Source organism: Panthera leo, chromosome A1, assembly GCF_018350215.1.
Source record: "Panthera leo isolate Ple1 chromosome A1, P.leo_Ple1_pat1.1, whole genome shotgun sequence".
In the NCBI taxonomy this organism is placed as follows: domain Eukaryota; kingdom Metazoa; phylum Chordata; class Mammalia; order Carnivora; family Felidae; genus Panthera; species Panthera leo.
Genome location: NC_056679.1, coordinates 27,400,479 through 27,414,393, shown reverse-complemented (window position 1 = coordinate 27,414,393; position 13,915 = coordinate 27,400,479). Strand labels below are relative to the sequence as shown.

At 35.4% G+C, this 13,915-nt stretch overlaps 1 protein-coding gene across 1 annotated transcript in view; it reads left to right on the top strand.

Annotated features, from left to right (window-relative positions):
* DNAJC15 (DnaJ heat shock protein family (Hsp40) member C15) overlaps nt 1–13,915 on the top strand; it is a 68,401-nt gene that overhangs the window by 42,624 nt on the left and 11,862 nt on the right. Inside the window, exon 5 of the mRNA XM_042926302.1 lies at nt 8,874–8,944. Coding sequence (XP_042782236.1) covers nt 8,874–8,944 — 71 coding nt within the window. The remainder of the gene's footprint in view (nt 1–8,873; nt 8,945–13,915) is intronic.

The following is a 13,915-nucleotide window of genomic DNA, read 5'->3' as shown; positions in this document are numbered from 1 at the left end:
AGCAAAGGAAATGGTTCGGTTGAGCTTGGTGCTTTATTTAAATATAAGAGATGAAGCTTCTTACTGAGAATAGGTTTTAGGTAGGGGAGGGAACCAAATTAGGAAGTTGGCTCTATTTCTGACCATTCTTTGCTCTAATATTATTCAGGATGGCCTTGTTATTTTTCTGGAACTATTATTGGACCCCCATAGCATCCCATTCATAGTCTTGAAATGTGAATATGGAACTTACTATAAAACCAAACACAAAGGTTTTTGAGACTGTCAGTCGATATCATCCAAAGCATTCCTGTTGTTACAACAGATAATTAGGAGTTGACTTAAGATTTCTGTTTTTAAAGGTTTATCTTGTTAACCTAGAAACTGTAGAAAATTTCACAAAGATGATTTGCTGGTTAAGCGTATATACTCTCAGGGAGTCTGGGTGGCTCATTTGGTTAAGTGTCAGACTCCTGATTTCAGCTCAGGCCATGATCTGACAGTTTATGAGAGTGAGTCCCAGATCTGGCTCTGCGCTGACAGTGTGGAGCCTGCTTGGGATTCTCTCACTCCCTCTCTCTCTCTGCTCCTCCCCTGCTCACTTGCATGCACATGTGCTCTCTCTCACAATGTAAACTGAAAAGTATATGCTCTTAACAGGTGAATGTGTCCTCATTTGTAAAATAGAGATAGTAATAGTTTCTGTCTGGTAGGGTTGTTGTGAAGACCGATACATAGATAATTCTGCACGTAAACACAGCACTTAGTGCCACAAGATTAGAGAACGCCACTCGGTCCCGTGAACCCCACTTCCCAAGTCCCAGTCACGTGCATTCCAGGGAACAGTCTGTATTCCTTGATGTAGGCAACATGATATTTAAAGTTATATTTCAATTTCATGGTGAAATTGTCTGTACTGGAGATCCATCCGAGCTTTATTTAATTTTTGTACTGTGTTTAAGAACTAGGATTCTCCCATCCTGTTTAATCTTTAGAATAACAAATAAATGTCTTATGTATTAACAAATAACAACAAATACCAGCTGAGCCAAACAGATTCTTATCCTGCTTCTGTCACTGAAGCACTGCATTATAGGATCCAAGTCAAGTTATTTTTAGCTTTTCTGCCCTTCAGTTTCTTCATTTTTGAATGGAGTTAGTAATATTTAGGCTTGTTGAAATAATATAAAATGATATGACGATACCTTTTTATAATAGTGCCTACCAAATAACAGATGCTAAATAAATGTTGGCTCCTCTTTCTTCCCGTTTGTATCACAAATGCAGAAGCTAAATATTTGCCCTTTACATATTAAACAGAAAGGTAACCCTTATTTGCTTTCCTCTAGCCTTTTCTTTCAGTCAGGTAGTGTTGTTTTTGAGAAGACTCTTCAAGATGTGAATACGTTGCTGTGGCTCCCTTCTCTGTGATCATTGAATCTAAACTACTTAGACTATGTAACAAGTAGGTAAAGGCACAGTGGAGCTGACTGTTGATGACCTATTAAAAAAATACTCTATATGCTATTAGATGAGTCTATGCATTTTTATTGATTTCTCGAAGCCTAAAATATTTTACCAAGCGGCCCAGGAAAACTATTGTTCATACTTGTTACTTTCTGAAATGATGAACATTTGAGATTTTCATACTTTCTGAACACTTCTGTGGAATTATGTTAAGCTAAATGTTATTCAAAAGACCAATAGTAAAAGTGATGAAACCAAAACTGCTCCATTTGCCACGAGATTAGAGAACACCACTCAGTCCCAGGAACCCCACTTCCCAAGTCCCAGTCACATGCATTCCTGGGAACAGTTTGTATTCCTTGATGTAGGCAACGTGATATTTAAAGTTATATTTCAATTTCACAGTGAAATTGTCCGTACTGGAGATATATCCAAGCTTTATTTAATTTTTGTAGTGTTTAAGAGCTAGGATTCTCCCATCCCGTTTAATCTTTAGACTAACAAATAAAGGTACTAAAGTGTATTAAATTCCTAGAGCCTTAATATAGCAGTCAGGAAAAGGGAATAAATTCTGCAGGCACACAAGAATATTTCCCTTATCACCAGAGCTCACCACTAGGACTCTGATCATTATTATCTTAAAGGCATAATGTTTTGAATGGCCGTACTTGTACATAGAAACTTTCCTTGCGTTTCTTACTTCCTTCAGTGCAGTTCAGTGGTTGGCAGACTACATTGTACATAATGCTTTATGGACTTTTATGTACAAAACCAAGTGTTAAAGGCAATGTAAGTGATTATGAACGATAATCTATGAGATATAATTATCAAGGATAATTTTCAGATTTTGTCCTACATGCTAAATTAAAGTTTAATATCCAGAATAAGATGCAACTTACCATTTATACTCCCCCCAAAGAACATAGAATGTACATTTGGATTTTACCCAACTTACATCTTCATTATCTAGTGGTTCACATTTGATTTGTTTTATGAAATGTTTTTTAAAGCGCCTCTTTTTCCATTTTAAGATTTTCTGCAATACAGTAATCCTTTATAGTGTCAGTGTTTACTAATATAGAGCCATTATTTGAAGGAGTTTACCTTTTAGAGCCATTTTGTTTTGGAGGACTATATAAAATGCATTAAGCACATATTGCATATTCAATACTGGATGCGATTTTAAGATACAAATCATAGCTTCTGCTCTTTAGTATCTACCTTAAGAAGACATGTTAAATACTTGCAGAGCAACTAGAAAGTATAACTAATAAAGGAAAGAAGGGTTGTAGAGCACCACAAAAGAGAATGAGAAATGTAAGTTTGCGGCAGGAAACTAACCATACTGGAATTAAAAAAATAATGTGTGTTTCATTTCTTAATAGGCAATTAATAAAGTATTCACAGCCATGATGTAATTTTAGTGACTTATTTTTCAAAACTTAGTAGTCTTTAGAATCAGACACTGTCTTGATTATCTGGGAAGTATCTACAAACCAAAAAGTTAAGTTTGAAATGGTCCCCCAAAGGACTTTCATAAGCCAAGAGGAATACCCTAAAGTCCTTATACTAAAAGACTTTTTTATTATTAAAAAGGTTTTTTTAATTTAAAAAATTTCCCTCGTTTCATTGAGATATAATTGACATATAACATTGTATGTTAGTTTAAGACGTATAACATAATGATTTGACATGTATAATATGTACAGATTGCAAAATGGTTACCATAACAACTTTAGTTAACATCCTTCACCTCACATAGTTACAGATGTATTTTTTCTTGTGATGAGAACTTTTAAGATCTACTGTTCTATCACCATTCAAATATAAACTACAGCATTGTTGACTGTAGTCACCATGCTGTATATTCCATCCCCAGGACTCACTTATCTTATAACTGTAAGTTGTACCTTTTGACACTCATTTCCCCCACCCTTCTCCTCTTGCCTCTGGCAACCACCAGTCTGTTCTGTTTTTGGGAGTTTGGCTTTTTTAGATTCCACATATAAATGAGATCATACAGTATTTGTCTGTCTTTGACTGATTTTTTACTTAGCATAATGCTGTCAGGGTCAATTCATGTTGTCACCAAGTAGCAAGATTTTCTTCTTTTTAATGACTGAAAAATATTCTGTTGTATATGTGTGTGTGTGTGTGTGTGTGTGTGTGTGACATTTTTCACTCATTCATCTGCTGATGGACACAGGTTGTTTCCATGTCTTGCTACAGTGAACGTGGGGGTGCTGATATCTCTTTGAGAGACTGATACTTTTTTTTAAGTTTATTCATTTATTTTTGAGAGAGACAGAGACAGCATGAGTGAAGGAGGGGCAGAGAGAGGGAGAGAGAATTCCGAGCAGGCTCCACACTGTCAGCACAGAGCCCAATGAGGGGCTCAAACTCACAAAACCAAGACATCGTGACCCGAGCCGAAACCAAGAGTTGGACAGTGAACCGACTGAACCACCCAGGCGTCCTGAGAGTGATTTTATTTCCTTCAGATATATACCTAGAAGTAGAATTGCTGGATCATATGGTAGTTTTATTTTTAATTTTTTCAGAACCTCCATACTGTTCCATAGTAGCTGTACCAGTCTACATTTCCACCAACAGTGTACAGGGGTTCCCTTCACGTCTTTCTAACACTTGTTTGTCTCTTGTCTTTTTGATGGTAGTCATTCTAGAAGGTGTGATGTGATATTTCATTGTTGTTTTGATTTGCATTTTCCCTGATGACCAGTGATGCTGATCACCTTCGCGTGTACCTGTTTGCCATTTTATGTTTTTGGAAAAATGTCTAGTGAGATCCTCCACTCATTTTTTTTTTTTTTTTAAAACGTTTATTTATTTTTGAGACAGAGAGAGACAGAACATGAACGGGGGAGGGACAGAGAGAGAGGGAGACACAGAATCGGAAGCAGGCTCCAGGCTCTGAGCCATCAGCCCAGAGCCCGATGCGGGGCTTGAACTCACGGACCGTGAGATCGTGACCTGAGCTGAAGTCGGACGCTTAACCGACTGAGCCACCCAGGTGCCCCATCCTCCACTCATTTTAAAATGAGATCTATCTATCATCTGTCTGTCCGTCTATCTTTGCTATTGAATTGTATGAGTTCTTTATATATTTTGTATATAACCTCTTATCAGATATATGATTTGCAAATATTTTGTCTTATTCCATAGGTTGCTTTTTCACTTTGTTGATGGTTTTCCTTTCTGTGTAGAAACTTCTTAAACTTTGATGGAGTCCCATTGTTTTAATTTTGTTGCCTAGCTTTTGATTTCAGATTTTAAAAATTACTGCCAAGAACGATGTCAAGGGGTTTACCCCCTGTGTTTTATTCTAGGAGTTTTATGGTTTCAGGTCTTTAGTTCAAGGCTTTAATCTATTTTGGGTTGATTTTGTGTATGGTATAAGATAAGGGTCCAGTTTTATTCCTTTGCATGTCAGCTGTCCAAATTTCCCAACGCCATATTGACAAGACTATCTTTTACTTGTTTTACATTTTTGGCTCCTTTGTCATAAACTAATTGACCATATATACATGGGTTTATTTCTGAGGTCTCTCAGAACTGTTTCATTGATCTGTGTGTTTCTTTTTAAGTTAATATTATACTGTTTTGACTTTTATAGCTTTGTAATATACTTTGAATGCAGGAAGGGTGATGCCTCCAGCTTTGTTATTTACCAAGATCTTTGGCTGTTTGGAGTCTTTTGTGGTTCCATACAAATTTTAAGATTGTTTGTTCTATTTTTGTGAAAAATGCCTTTGGAATTTTCATAGGTCTTTCATTGAATCTATAGATTGCTTTGAATAGTATGGACATATTAACAAATTTCTTCCAACTTATGAGCATGGAATATCTTCTATTTATTAGTGTTTTCAATTTCTTTCATCAGAATTTTATAGTTTTCATTGTACAGGTCTTAACTTCATTGATTAAGTTTATTACTAGGTATTTTATTCTTGATGCAATTGTAAAAGGGATCATTTTCTTTTTTTCTTTTTTTGGAGAGAGAGAGAGAGTGTGTGTGTGTACATGTGAGCAGGGGTAGGGGCAAAGGGAGAGGAAGAGAGAAAATCTTAAGCAGGCTCCACATCCAGCACAGAGCCTGATACGGGGCTTAATCTCACGACTCTGAGATCATGACCCGAGTCAAAATCAAGAGTCAGATACTTAACTGATTGAGTCATCCAGGCACCAGTGGGGTTGTTTTCTTAATTTCTCTTTCTGATTATTTGTTATTAGTATATAGAAAGGTAACAGATTTTTGTATATTGATTTTATATCCTCCAACTTTATTGAATTTGTTGATCAGTTCTAAGTTTCAGGGTTTTCTTTATATAATATCCTGTAATCTGCAGTTTTACTTCTTGGTTTCCAATTTGGATGCCTTTCATTTCTTTATCTTGCCTAATTGCTCTATAACTTCTAGTACTATGTTGGATAAAAGTGGTGAGAGCAGGCAACCTTGTGTTGTATCTGATCTTAGGGGAAAAACTTTGAGCTTTTCACCATTGAGTGCGATATTTGCTATGCATTTGTCATATGGCCTTTATCATGTTGAAATATGTTCCCTCTATACCCATTTTGTTGAGAGTTTTTATCATGAGTGGGTGTTGAATTTTGTCAAATGGTTTTTCTGTGTCTTTGGGGAGATCATATGATTTTTATCCTGTATTTCGTTTCACATTTATGGTGTTTCACATCGATAGGTGGATGTTGAACCATCCTTTCGTCCCTGGAATAATCCTACTTGTTCATGATGTATGATCCTTTTACTAATATTTTGTTGAGGACTTTTGCATCTATGTTCATCAGGGATATTGACCTATAATTTTCTTTTCTATAGTGTCCTTGTCCGCTTGTGGTGTCGGGATAATACTGGTCTCATAAAATGAATTTGGAAATGTTTCTTCTTTTTTTTTGAAAAGTTTGAGGGGAATTGGTATTCTTTAAATGTTTGGTAGATTTCATTTAAGCCATAGGTCCTGAGCTTTTCTTTGTTGGGAGGTTTTTGATTAATGATTTAATCTCATTATTAATAATTGGTCTGTTCAGCTTTTCTGTTTCATCCTGATTCGATCTTGGTAGGTTGTATGTTTCTGGGATTTATCTGTTTCTTCTACATTTCCATTTTGTGGATGTATAATTGTTAATATAGTCTCTAATGATCCTTTGTATTTCTGTGGTATCACTTTTAATGTCTTCTCTTTCATTTCTGATTTTGAGTACTGTCTTCTTTTTTCTTGGTGAGTATAGCTAATGGTTTGTCTATTTTGATTATCTTTAAAAAAATAACTTAGTTTCATTGATCTTTTGTCATCTTTTTAGTCACTATTTCATTTATTTTTACTCTAATCCTTGTTATTTCCTTCCTTCAGCTAAGTTTGGTCTTAGTTTTTCCTTTTTTTCTAGTTCCCTTGGGGATAAAGGAGGTTATTTATTTGAGCTCTTTCCTTTTTCTTAATATAGGCATTTATTAGTATAAACTTTCCTCTTAAAACTGCTTTTGCTGCATCCTATAAGTTTGTTACGTTATATTTCCATTTTTTTGTCTCAAAATATTTTTTCTCTTTTGATTTCGTCTTTGACTCAAGACATTTTTTATTCATAGAAGAATGTTTTATATGCTTATTGCTTTAACATGTTTGGTGATCTGGTATTTAACCTCAGAAGATTAGAAGTAGTAAGTAATGGTCAAGGAATAGCTAGAGACTGGAACAATGGCAGAATCAAGGCTTGACAGCTGATAGCAAAGGAGGCAGTTCTAAAAGTAAATAGAAAAACTTAAATGGAAAGCATTCTAGAACTCTTTAAAACAAGGGTAAGCAAATCTCTGCAGACCTTAAGAATTTCTTTGCACTTAATTTATACTCATGATAATACTTTTGAGTCCTTCAAGAGATGTCAAATTAGGTTATTTATACCCCAGTTTTGAAAGGAAATATGTAATGTACTTTCATAAGCATCCTTTGTCTTCATAATAATTACTAAAAACTATTTATTTTTGAACACTTTGAACACTGTATATGATGTTATGCTAATCCTTTTACTTGCATTATCTAATTTATCCTTAGAATAATCCTGGGAGGTGGTTTATTATGTCCATTTTACTTAGGAGAGTTTAAGTGAGCAAAACTACAGAGTTTTGTAGCTAATGAGTGGTGGAATCTGGATGTTAAACCTATGTCTGAATATCTCTCTAAAAGTACCTGCTTTTTAGCTATTGCAGTGTGGTTCATTCATATGAATTAAATTACTTTGAGTTTTGCAATGCCATGCTATACTTTAAGTCAGTTGCTATTATCCCCATTTGAGACCCATAAATACTAAGTAGCTTAGATAAGATAATAGAGCTATTAATAAGCAATACCAGAATTTTGTTGTTGTTAGTGTTAATTTTGTTTCCTTGCCTGGAGAATGTGCTAGTGAGAAACATTTCCAATACTGGATAGATTAGTTTTTACTGAAATAATTTTAGGTTTATTTAACTTTCTCCTTTAATTTTTGTTTACAGCATAGGCTCTAACAGCTAGGCTTTTCCCATAGGTTTCTCCCAAGCTAAATAAATTATGAGCTATGAAATTTAACAGAAGACCATGGGGGAGGAGAAGGGGGGGAAAAAAGTTACAGAGACAGAGGGGGGCAAACCATTAGAGACTCTTAAGGACTGAGAACAAACTGAGGGTTGATGGCGGGTAGGAGAGAGGGGAAAGTGGGTGATGGGCATGGAAGAGGGCACTTGGGATCAGCACTGGCTGTTGTATGGAAACCAATTTGATAATAAATTATATTAAAAAAATTATGAGTTATGAAGAGTTTTGAGATGCTTTGTTGAAATGTAATAATAATAAAAGCTAACTAGTTTGGAACACTTGATCTAGCACTTTGTTGGCTTTAACTGATTCAGTCCTTACAGTTGCTCTGTGAGGAATATGTCTTTCTGAGCCCTGTTTTACAATGAGAAAACTGAAATACAGGGAGGTTAAAAAATTTCACCAAGGTTACCCCTATCCTAAATAGGAATGGGATTAAAATCTGGTAGTCTAGGAGCTCAGGAGTCTGAATATGTGTCTTTTACACTATATAAAATACCTTCTCCTCAGATAACTTGAAGCATAAGTTTTCAAACTGAGTATAATCTATAGACTGTGACTGTCCTACCCTATATATTGTGTTTTATTTTTTAAAGTGATTAAGAATAGAGATTGGCATTACAAAGGAAGAAAAATGCATGTGACATTGAATCAACGGTTTATTTTGATAGTTAGTAAAATTAAGTGACAAGCTGTAATTTCATATTTATCCACAAGATGGTGAAATTCTCATTAGTTTTTAATTCCTTAAAACCCATATAAACTGTTAATTTATAATCTGCATTTGACACTATTTATTATAAGCACTTTAATTTCTTTTTACAGCCCATCTGCTGGCAAAGCCAAGATTAGAACAGCTCATAGGAGAATTATGATTTTGAATCACCCAGATAAAGGTAGGCAAAATTCCTAATTTTCAAAATATGTGGATGTGAATCTGCTTTGAATTTCTTTTCAGTTTACTTAAACTCATTATAAGTGATATATGTATACACACACACACACACACACACACACACATACATACATACAAAATGGAAGATTATGTGCCACATGTATTGTGATTTTTCTTATAAATAAATATGCTTTTGGATTAGAGTTCATTGACCCACAGAAGTGGTGGGTTTATATCATAAGCTTTCAAGAATTTAGTTACTGATTTTTATATATGTGTACCTAACTACTGTTTGAGGCTCCTAGCATTTTGATTGGGAAAGAGAAAACATGAATTGTAGACTCTGTATAAACTGATTTGGGCATCATGAGTTATGTTGGTTTAACCTTAAACATAAAAACATAAGATTTAGAGGATATCCTCTAAATCTCTGTAATATGTCATAGATAATTCTGTATTTCTTAATTTTATTCTGGAAGGCTCTGAGGCTGAGCCATTTGTTTTTAACTGGCCAGGTTTTTAATGTAAATTTATCTTACAGAAAGACAATTATTATAACTTTAACTACACTACAGCTGCTTGAGAGAGAAAGCCCATATGTTCATTACTGTTTCTTCTCTAAAATAACAGATGGTAGAAAGTTGCACTGTATTCAGAAGTCAAGGGTGGCGGGGGGGAGTGAAGGGTTTTTTGGAGTCTTATTTACAGGATTTCAGTTTTCTAATTATTTTGAAAAAAATTAAAAACAAATTTTGGATTTCTACACATCCTAACTCACACCAAAGTAGGGCATTCGTTTTGAGTTTTCTTACTTAATTATTTCCTATAAAAATTCTTTTCACTAAACATCATCATTGATTTTTGCATTTGCTATTCTTTAGTATGAATAAACAGAAAATAAACTTTGAAAAGAGGTTTTGCTTAAAATTTCCAAATAGCTTTAACAGTTACTGAAAGATCTACTCAACTATTACTTTGTATTGTGGGGTTTCTGAGGTAATCGACTCAGGCAGAAATGTGTTTAAAGTGCCTCCTTAAAGCCCTCTTTCTCCTAAACATCTTTGTCCCTTCCAGGTCAAGTGTGTGCCCTTCTCTGATTGATTGCAGTGGGATCAGGCACTCAGGTCTTTCAGACGATTGACAAGTTGTTGACGGTGCCTACTGGCAAGGAAACCAGTTCTAAAATGGATCTAAGAGAACATCTATTTTTAGCTACCTGTAGTGAAAGAAAAAAGAAAATGTGTATCTTATACAGTAGTATTCAAAAAATTACTTGATTTGTGTTGAGGTCATATATTTATCAGAGGTGGGATTGTTGATTGCCTGTAGCCTGCTTACTGATAATCCTGTCTGGCCCTGTGTAGGAGGCAGGATGTTAGGGAAGGGACCTGGAAGCAGGAGGCTGGTGTTTTTCTCTGGCTTCTGCCTTCCAGCCAGCATTATGGCCTTGAACACTTCCTTAAACTATCCAAATGTCAATTTTATGTTCTGGAAGATGAAGGGATTTATTTCTAAAGTCCTTTTGGTTATAGAATGTAATGTCTTTATATACCTATTCAATTAATGAAAAACCTGTAGTCTGTATTTTTCTTTCTTTCTTTTTTTAACTTTTATTTATTTTTGAGGGATAGAGACAGAGCATGAATGAGGGAGGAGCAGAGAGAGAGGGAGACACAGAATCCAAGGCAGGCTCCAGGCTCTGAACTGTCAGCACAGAGCCCAACACAGGGCTCGAACCCACAAACTGTGAGATCATGACCTGAGCTGAAGTCGGACATTTAACCGACTGAGCCACCCAGGTGCCCTTGTACTCTGTATTTCTATTTGGATCACTTTTTTTTTTTTTTTTAAGTTTATTCATTTTTGAGAGAAAGAATGGGGAGAGGCAGACAGAGGGAGAGAAAGAGAATCCCAAGTAAGCTCCATGATGTCAGCACAGAGCCTGATGTGGGGCTTACACTCACAAACCGTGAGATCATGACCTGAGCTGAAATCAAGAGTTGGACGCTTAACCGACTGAGCCACCCAGGTGCCCCCAGATCACATTTTTAAGAAAGATACTTTTAATCATTTTGGATTATTGTACCCTTTAAGAATATGTTGGCAACTGTGTACATTTTGTCCATATAATTGCTCATTCACCCACAATTTTAAAAAACATTCGGAGTTTCAGAGAGTTCATAGACCTCTCAACACCCAGCCATATGCTCACAGTTAAGAACTCCTGTTCTAGGGACACCTGGGTGGCTTACTTGGTTAAGCATCTGACTTTGGCTCAGGTCATGATCTCACAATTCCTGAGTTTAAGCCCCACATCGGGCTCTGTGCTATCAGCACAGAGCCTGCTTTGTATCCTCTGTACCACCCCGCACCCCCGACCCTCTTCTGCATACATGCACATACATTCTCTCTCTCTTTCAAATAAATAAACATAAAAAAGAACTCCTGCTCTAGTACAAGTAGTGTGAATTAAGGAATACTGGAATTACTGAAGGGAGAATATTCATAGATGATGGAGTTGGGAGATAATAGTCCATAAATCCTGAAATTGTCTCTTGAGAAGGAAGGTTGTTTTATTTTATTTTTTTGTTTTGTTTTGTTCTGAATGAGAAGAAGATAACAGATTTTAAACAAAAATGTCTCACTGTCCTCAGAGAAAGCCAGAAGTATTGGGGGAAATACGAGAATGGGCAACTCTTAATTTTGTCTCCTCTTTTTCTAATTCTTCACCATATTGCTTTGGCCAGATCAGCACTGACTGTTACATAGGTAGTTGAAAAAACTTAAATCCTCTACTCCATGCTTCTGAAATTCATGAATGTACCCCCACTTTATCCCCAAGTCACTTTTACTGCCAGCTAGTAAAACAAAGTTAGAACTTCAGATGTGTGATCAACTATAATTTGTCACACATTTCATTATCAGATTATGCAAAGAAAGTGACACCAGAAAAGTAGGTGTGGTAATGGCTGAAAATACATTTTTTGTAACCAGTTTTAAATAAGCATTCAGATGTGCTTTGGTAAAAAGTAAATTTTGCTATTCAATTTAGGGAGATAAAATCTCAGTTGATCTAATGTATTCAGATTAGATTATGTTTTTTTTGAAATTGCTGGAGAGGCTAGATGTTTGGAAATAAGTAGTTTGATATTATGCCTCATGAATGAATATAGAAAGGAAGACAGACTAGGTAAATTTGAAAAACTGTAGAACCTCAACGATCTCTTACAAACTCTCTAATCCAGTGCTACTCAGAGGATAGTTTGCTCGTGCATGCAGGCCGGCTTGTCACCTGTATGCAGTGAGTTTCAAACAAAAATCAAAGTAAGCATTTAGAAGCCTCTGTAGCAATTTGACATTGTGGTGACATCCAAATGTGTGATACTTTTGTAATTTGTGAAAGTATCGGTCCACTACAAATTGGAAATATTTTAAAAGGTGCTTTTTTTACCATAGTTTGAAAGACACTGATCTGATCAATGTTGCCTCCTAAGTCAGGACTGTTTCTGCTCATCCTGGGGAAAATGGCCTGTTAGCTCTCCTGAAAGATTTTTAGTGATGGAGAGCTTTCTGCTTTACAAGCAGCCTGTTGATAGGCAGCTCTAACTACTAGAAAGTTCTTACATTTAGCTGCAGTTTACCTGCCTGCAGCAGAGATTCTCTGTCTTTTCTCATTTATGCCCTCTTTCAATAAACATTGTTTATTGTCACTCTTCTTTCACAGTGTTTCAATAAAAATTAAATATTGGGGCTACAGACAAATCAAAGTATACCATTGAATGGATTTCCCCTAATTACTCTCATTGTAGAAGAAGCTAAATTTGACAAATAGCCCTAGTAATAAGATATTACAATTTATTACAATATGTTACACTTAGAAGATGTACTGCAAACATTTATAAAAAGAAAGACATGATCACCAAGAGTCAAAATGGATTCACTAAGAAAAAGTGGTGCTTAATTAGCTTGATTTCCTTTTTTGATAGATGTACTAGACTCATACTTGTTTCAAAGGGCTCATCTTTTCTTCCCCTTATTTCAACAATTTTAATTAGATTTAAGGCTGTGTATTTGAGTTAATAACTTTTTTAGTAAATGTATGATTTTGTTTTATCCACATTGATTTTCCTTGGTAAATAGATGATGTGATCTTTAAAACATAAAGAACATGGGTTATTCATCTTTATAGTTTGTATAGCTGACACTTGAACTTTTTTTTTCATGAGTAATGAATAAGAAAATGGATAAAAAGTAAGCAAATAAAATTTACAGGTAAAATAGAATTGGGATTGATAATACATAATGATCATATGAAATATTTTACATACTTATTGATTGATATGAAACCATCTGTAACTGTTCTTTCAGTCATTCAGAAGGTATTTATTTAACTTCTGTAATGTGCCAGATGTGGTAAATCTTGGGGCTTTAACTGTAAAACAGGACAACTGGATCTTTGGCTTCAAGGAGCATGAATTCTACTGGAGAGACAGACAAAAAAGAAGTAAACCTATTTCACGTTGTGCTTAGTTTGGTAAAGGGTGTGAGAAAGAGGCAGCTTTACATACAGTGACTGGGAAGGCCTCCATGAGGAGACCTGAAGGATGAAAAGAAGCCAGCTGTGTGAAGAATGCTTGCAAGGCCAGGGAACTAGCATAAGCAAAGGCTCTAGGGGTGTTTAATTACTTGGAAGAAGACTAGAATGATAGGGGTGTAATATGCAAGGGGAGAGAGAGCAGGAGATGAGGTGGTGTCCACATTTTGAAAACTGCAGGTGTGCTTTATGATAATGAAATGCTGTAGGTGGTGTGTAATACTTGATTCTAAACACAGTGGGAAGTTTCTGTCAGCTTTTAAGCAGTAGAGTGATGTAATTTACTTCTTAAGAAATTTTTCTCCTCAATCTCTGCTTCTTTTTCTTTTTTTGAATATACTCCGTTTTGAAGTATGCAAGCAGAAAAGTGCACAAATC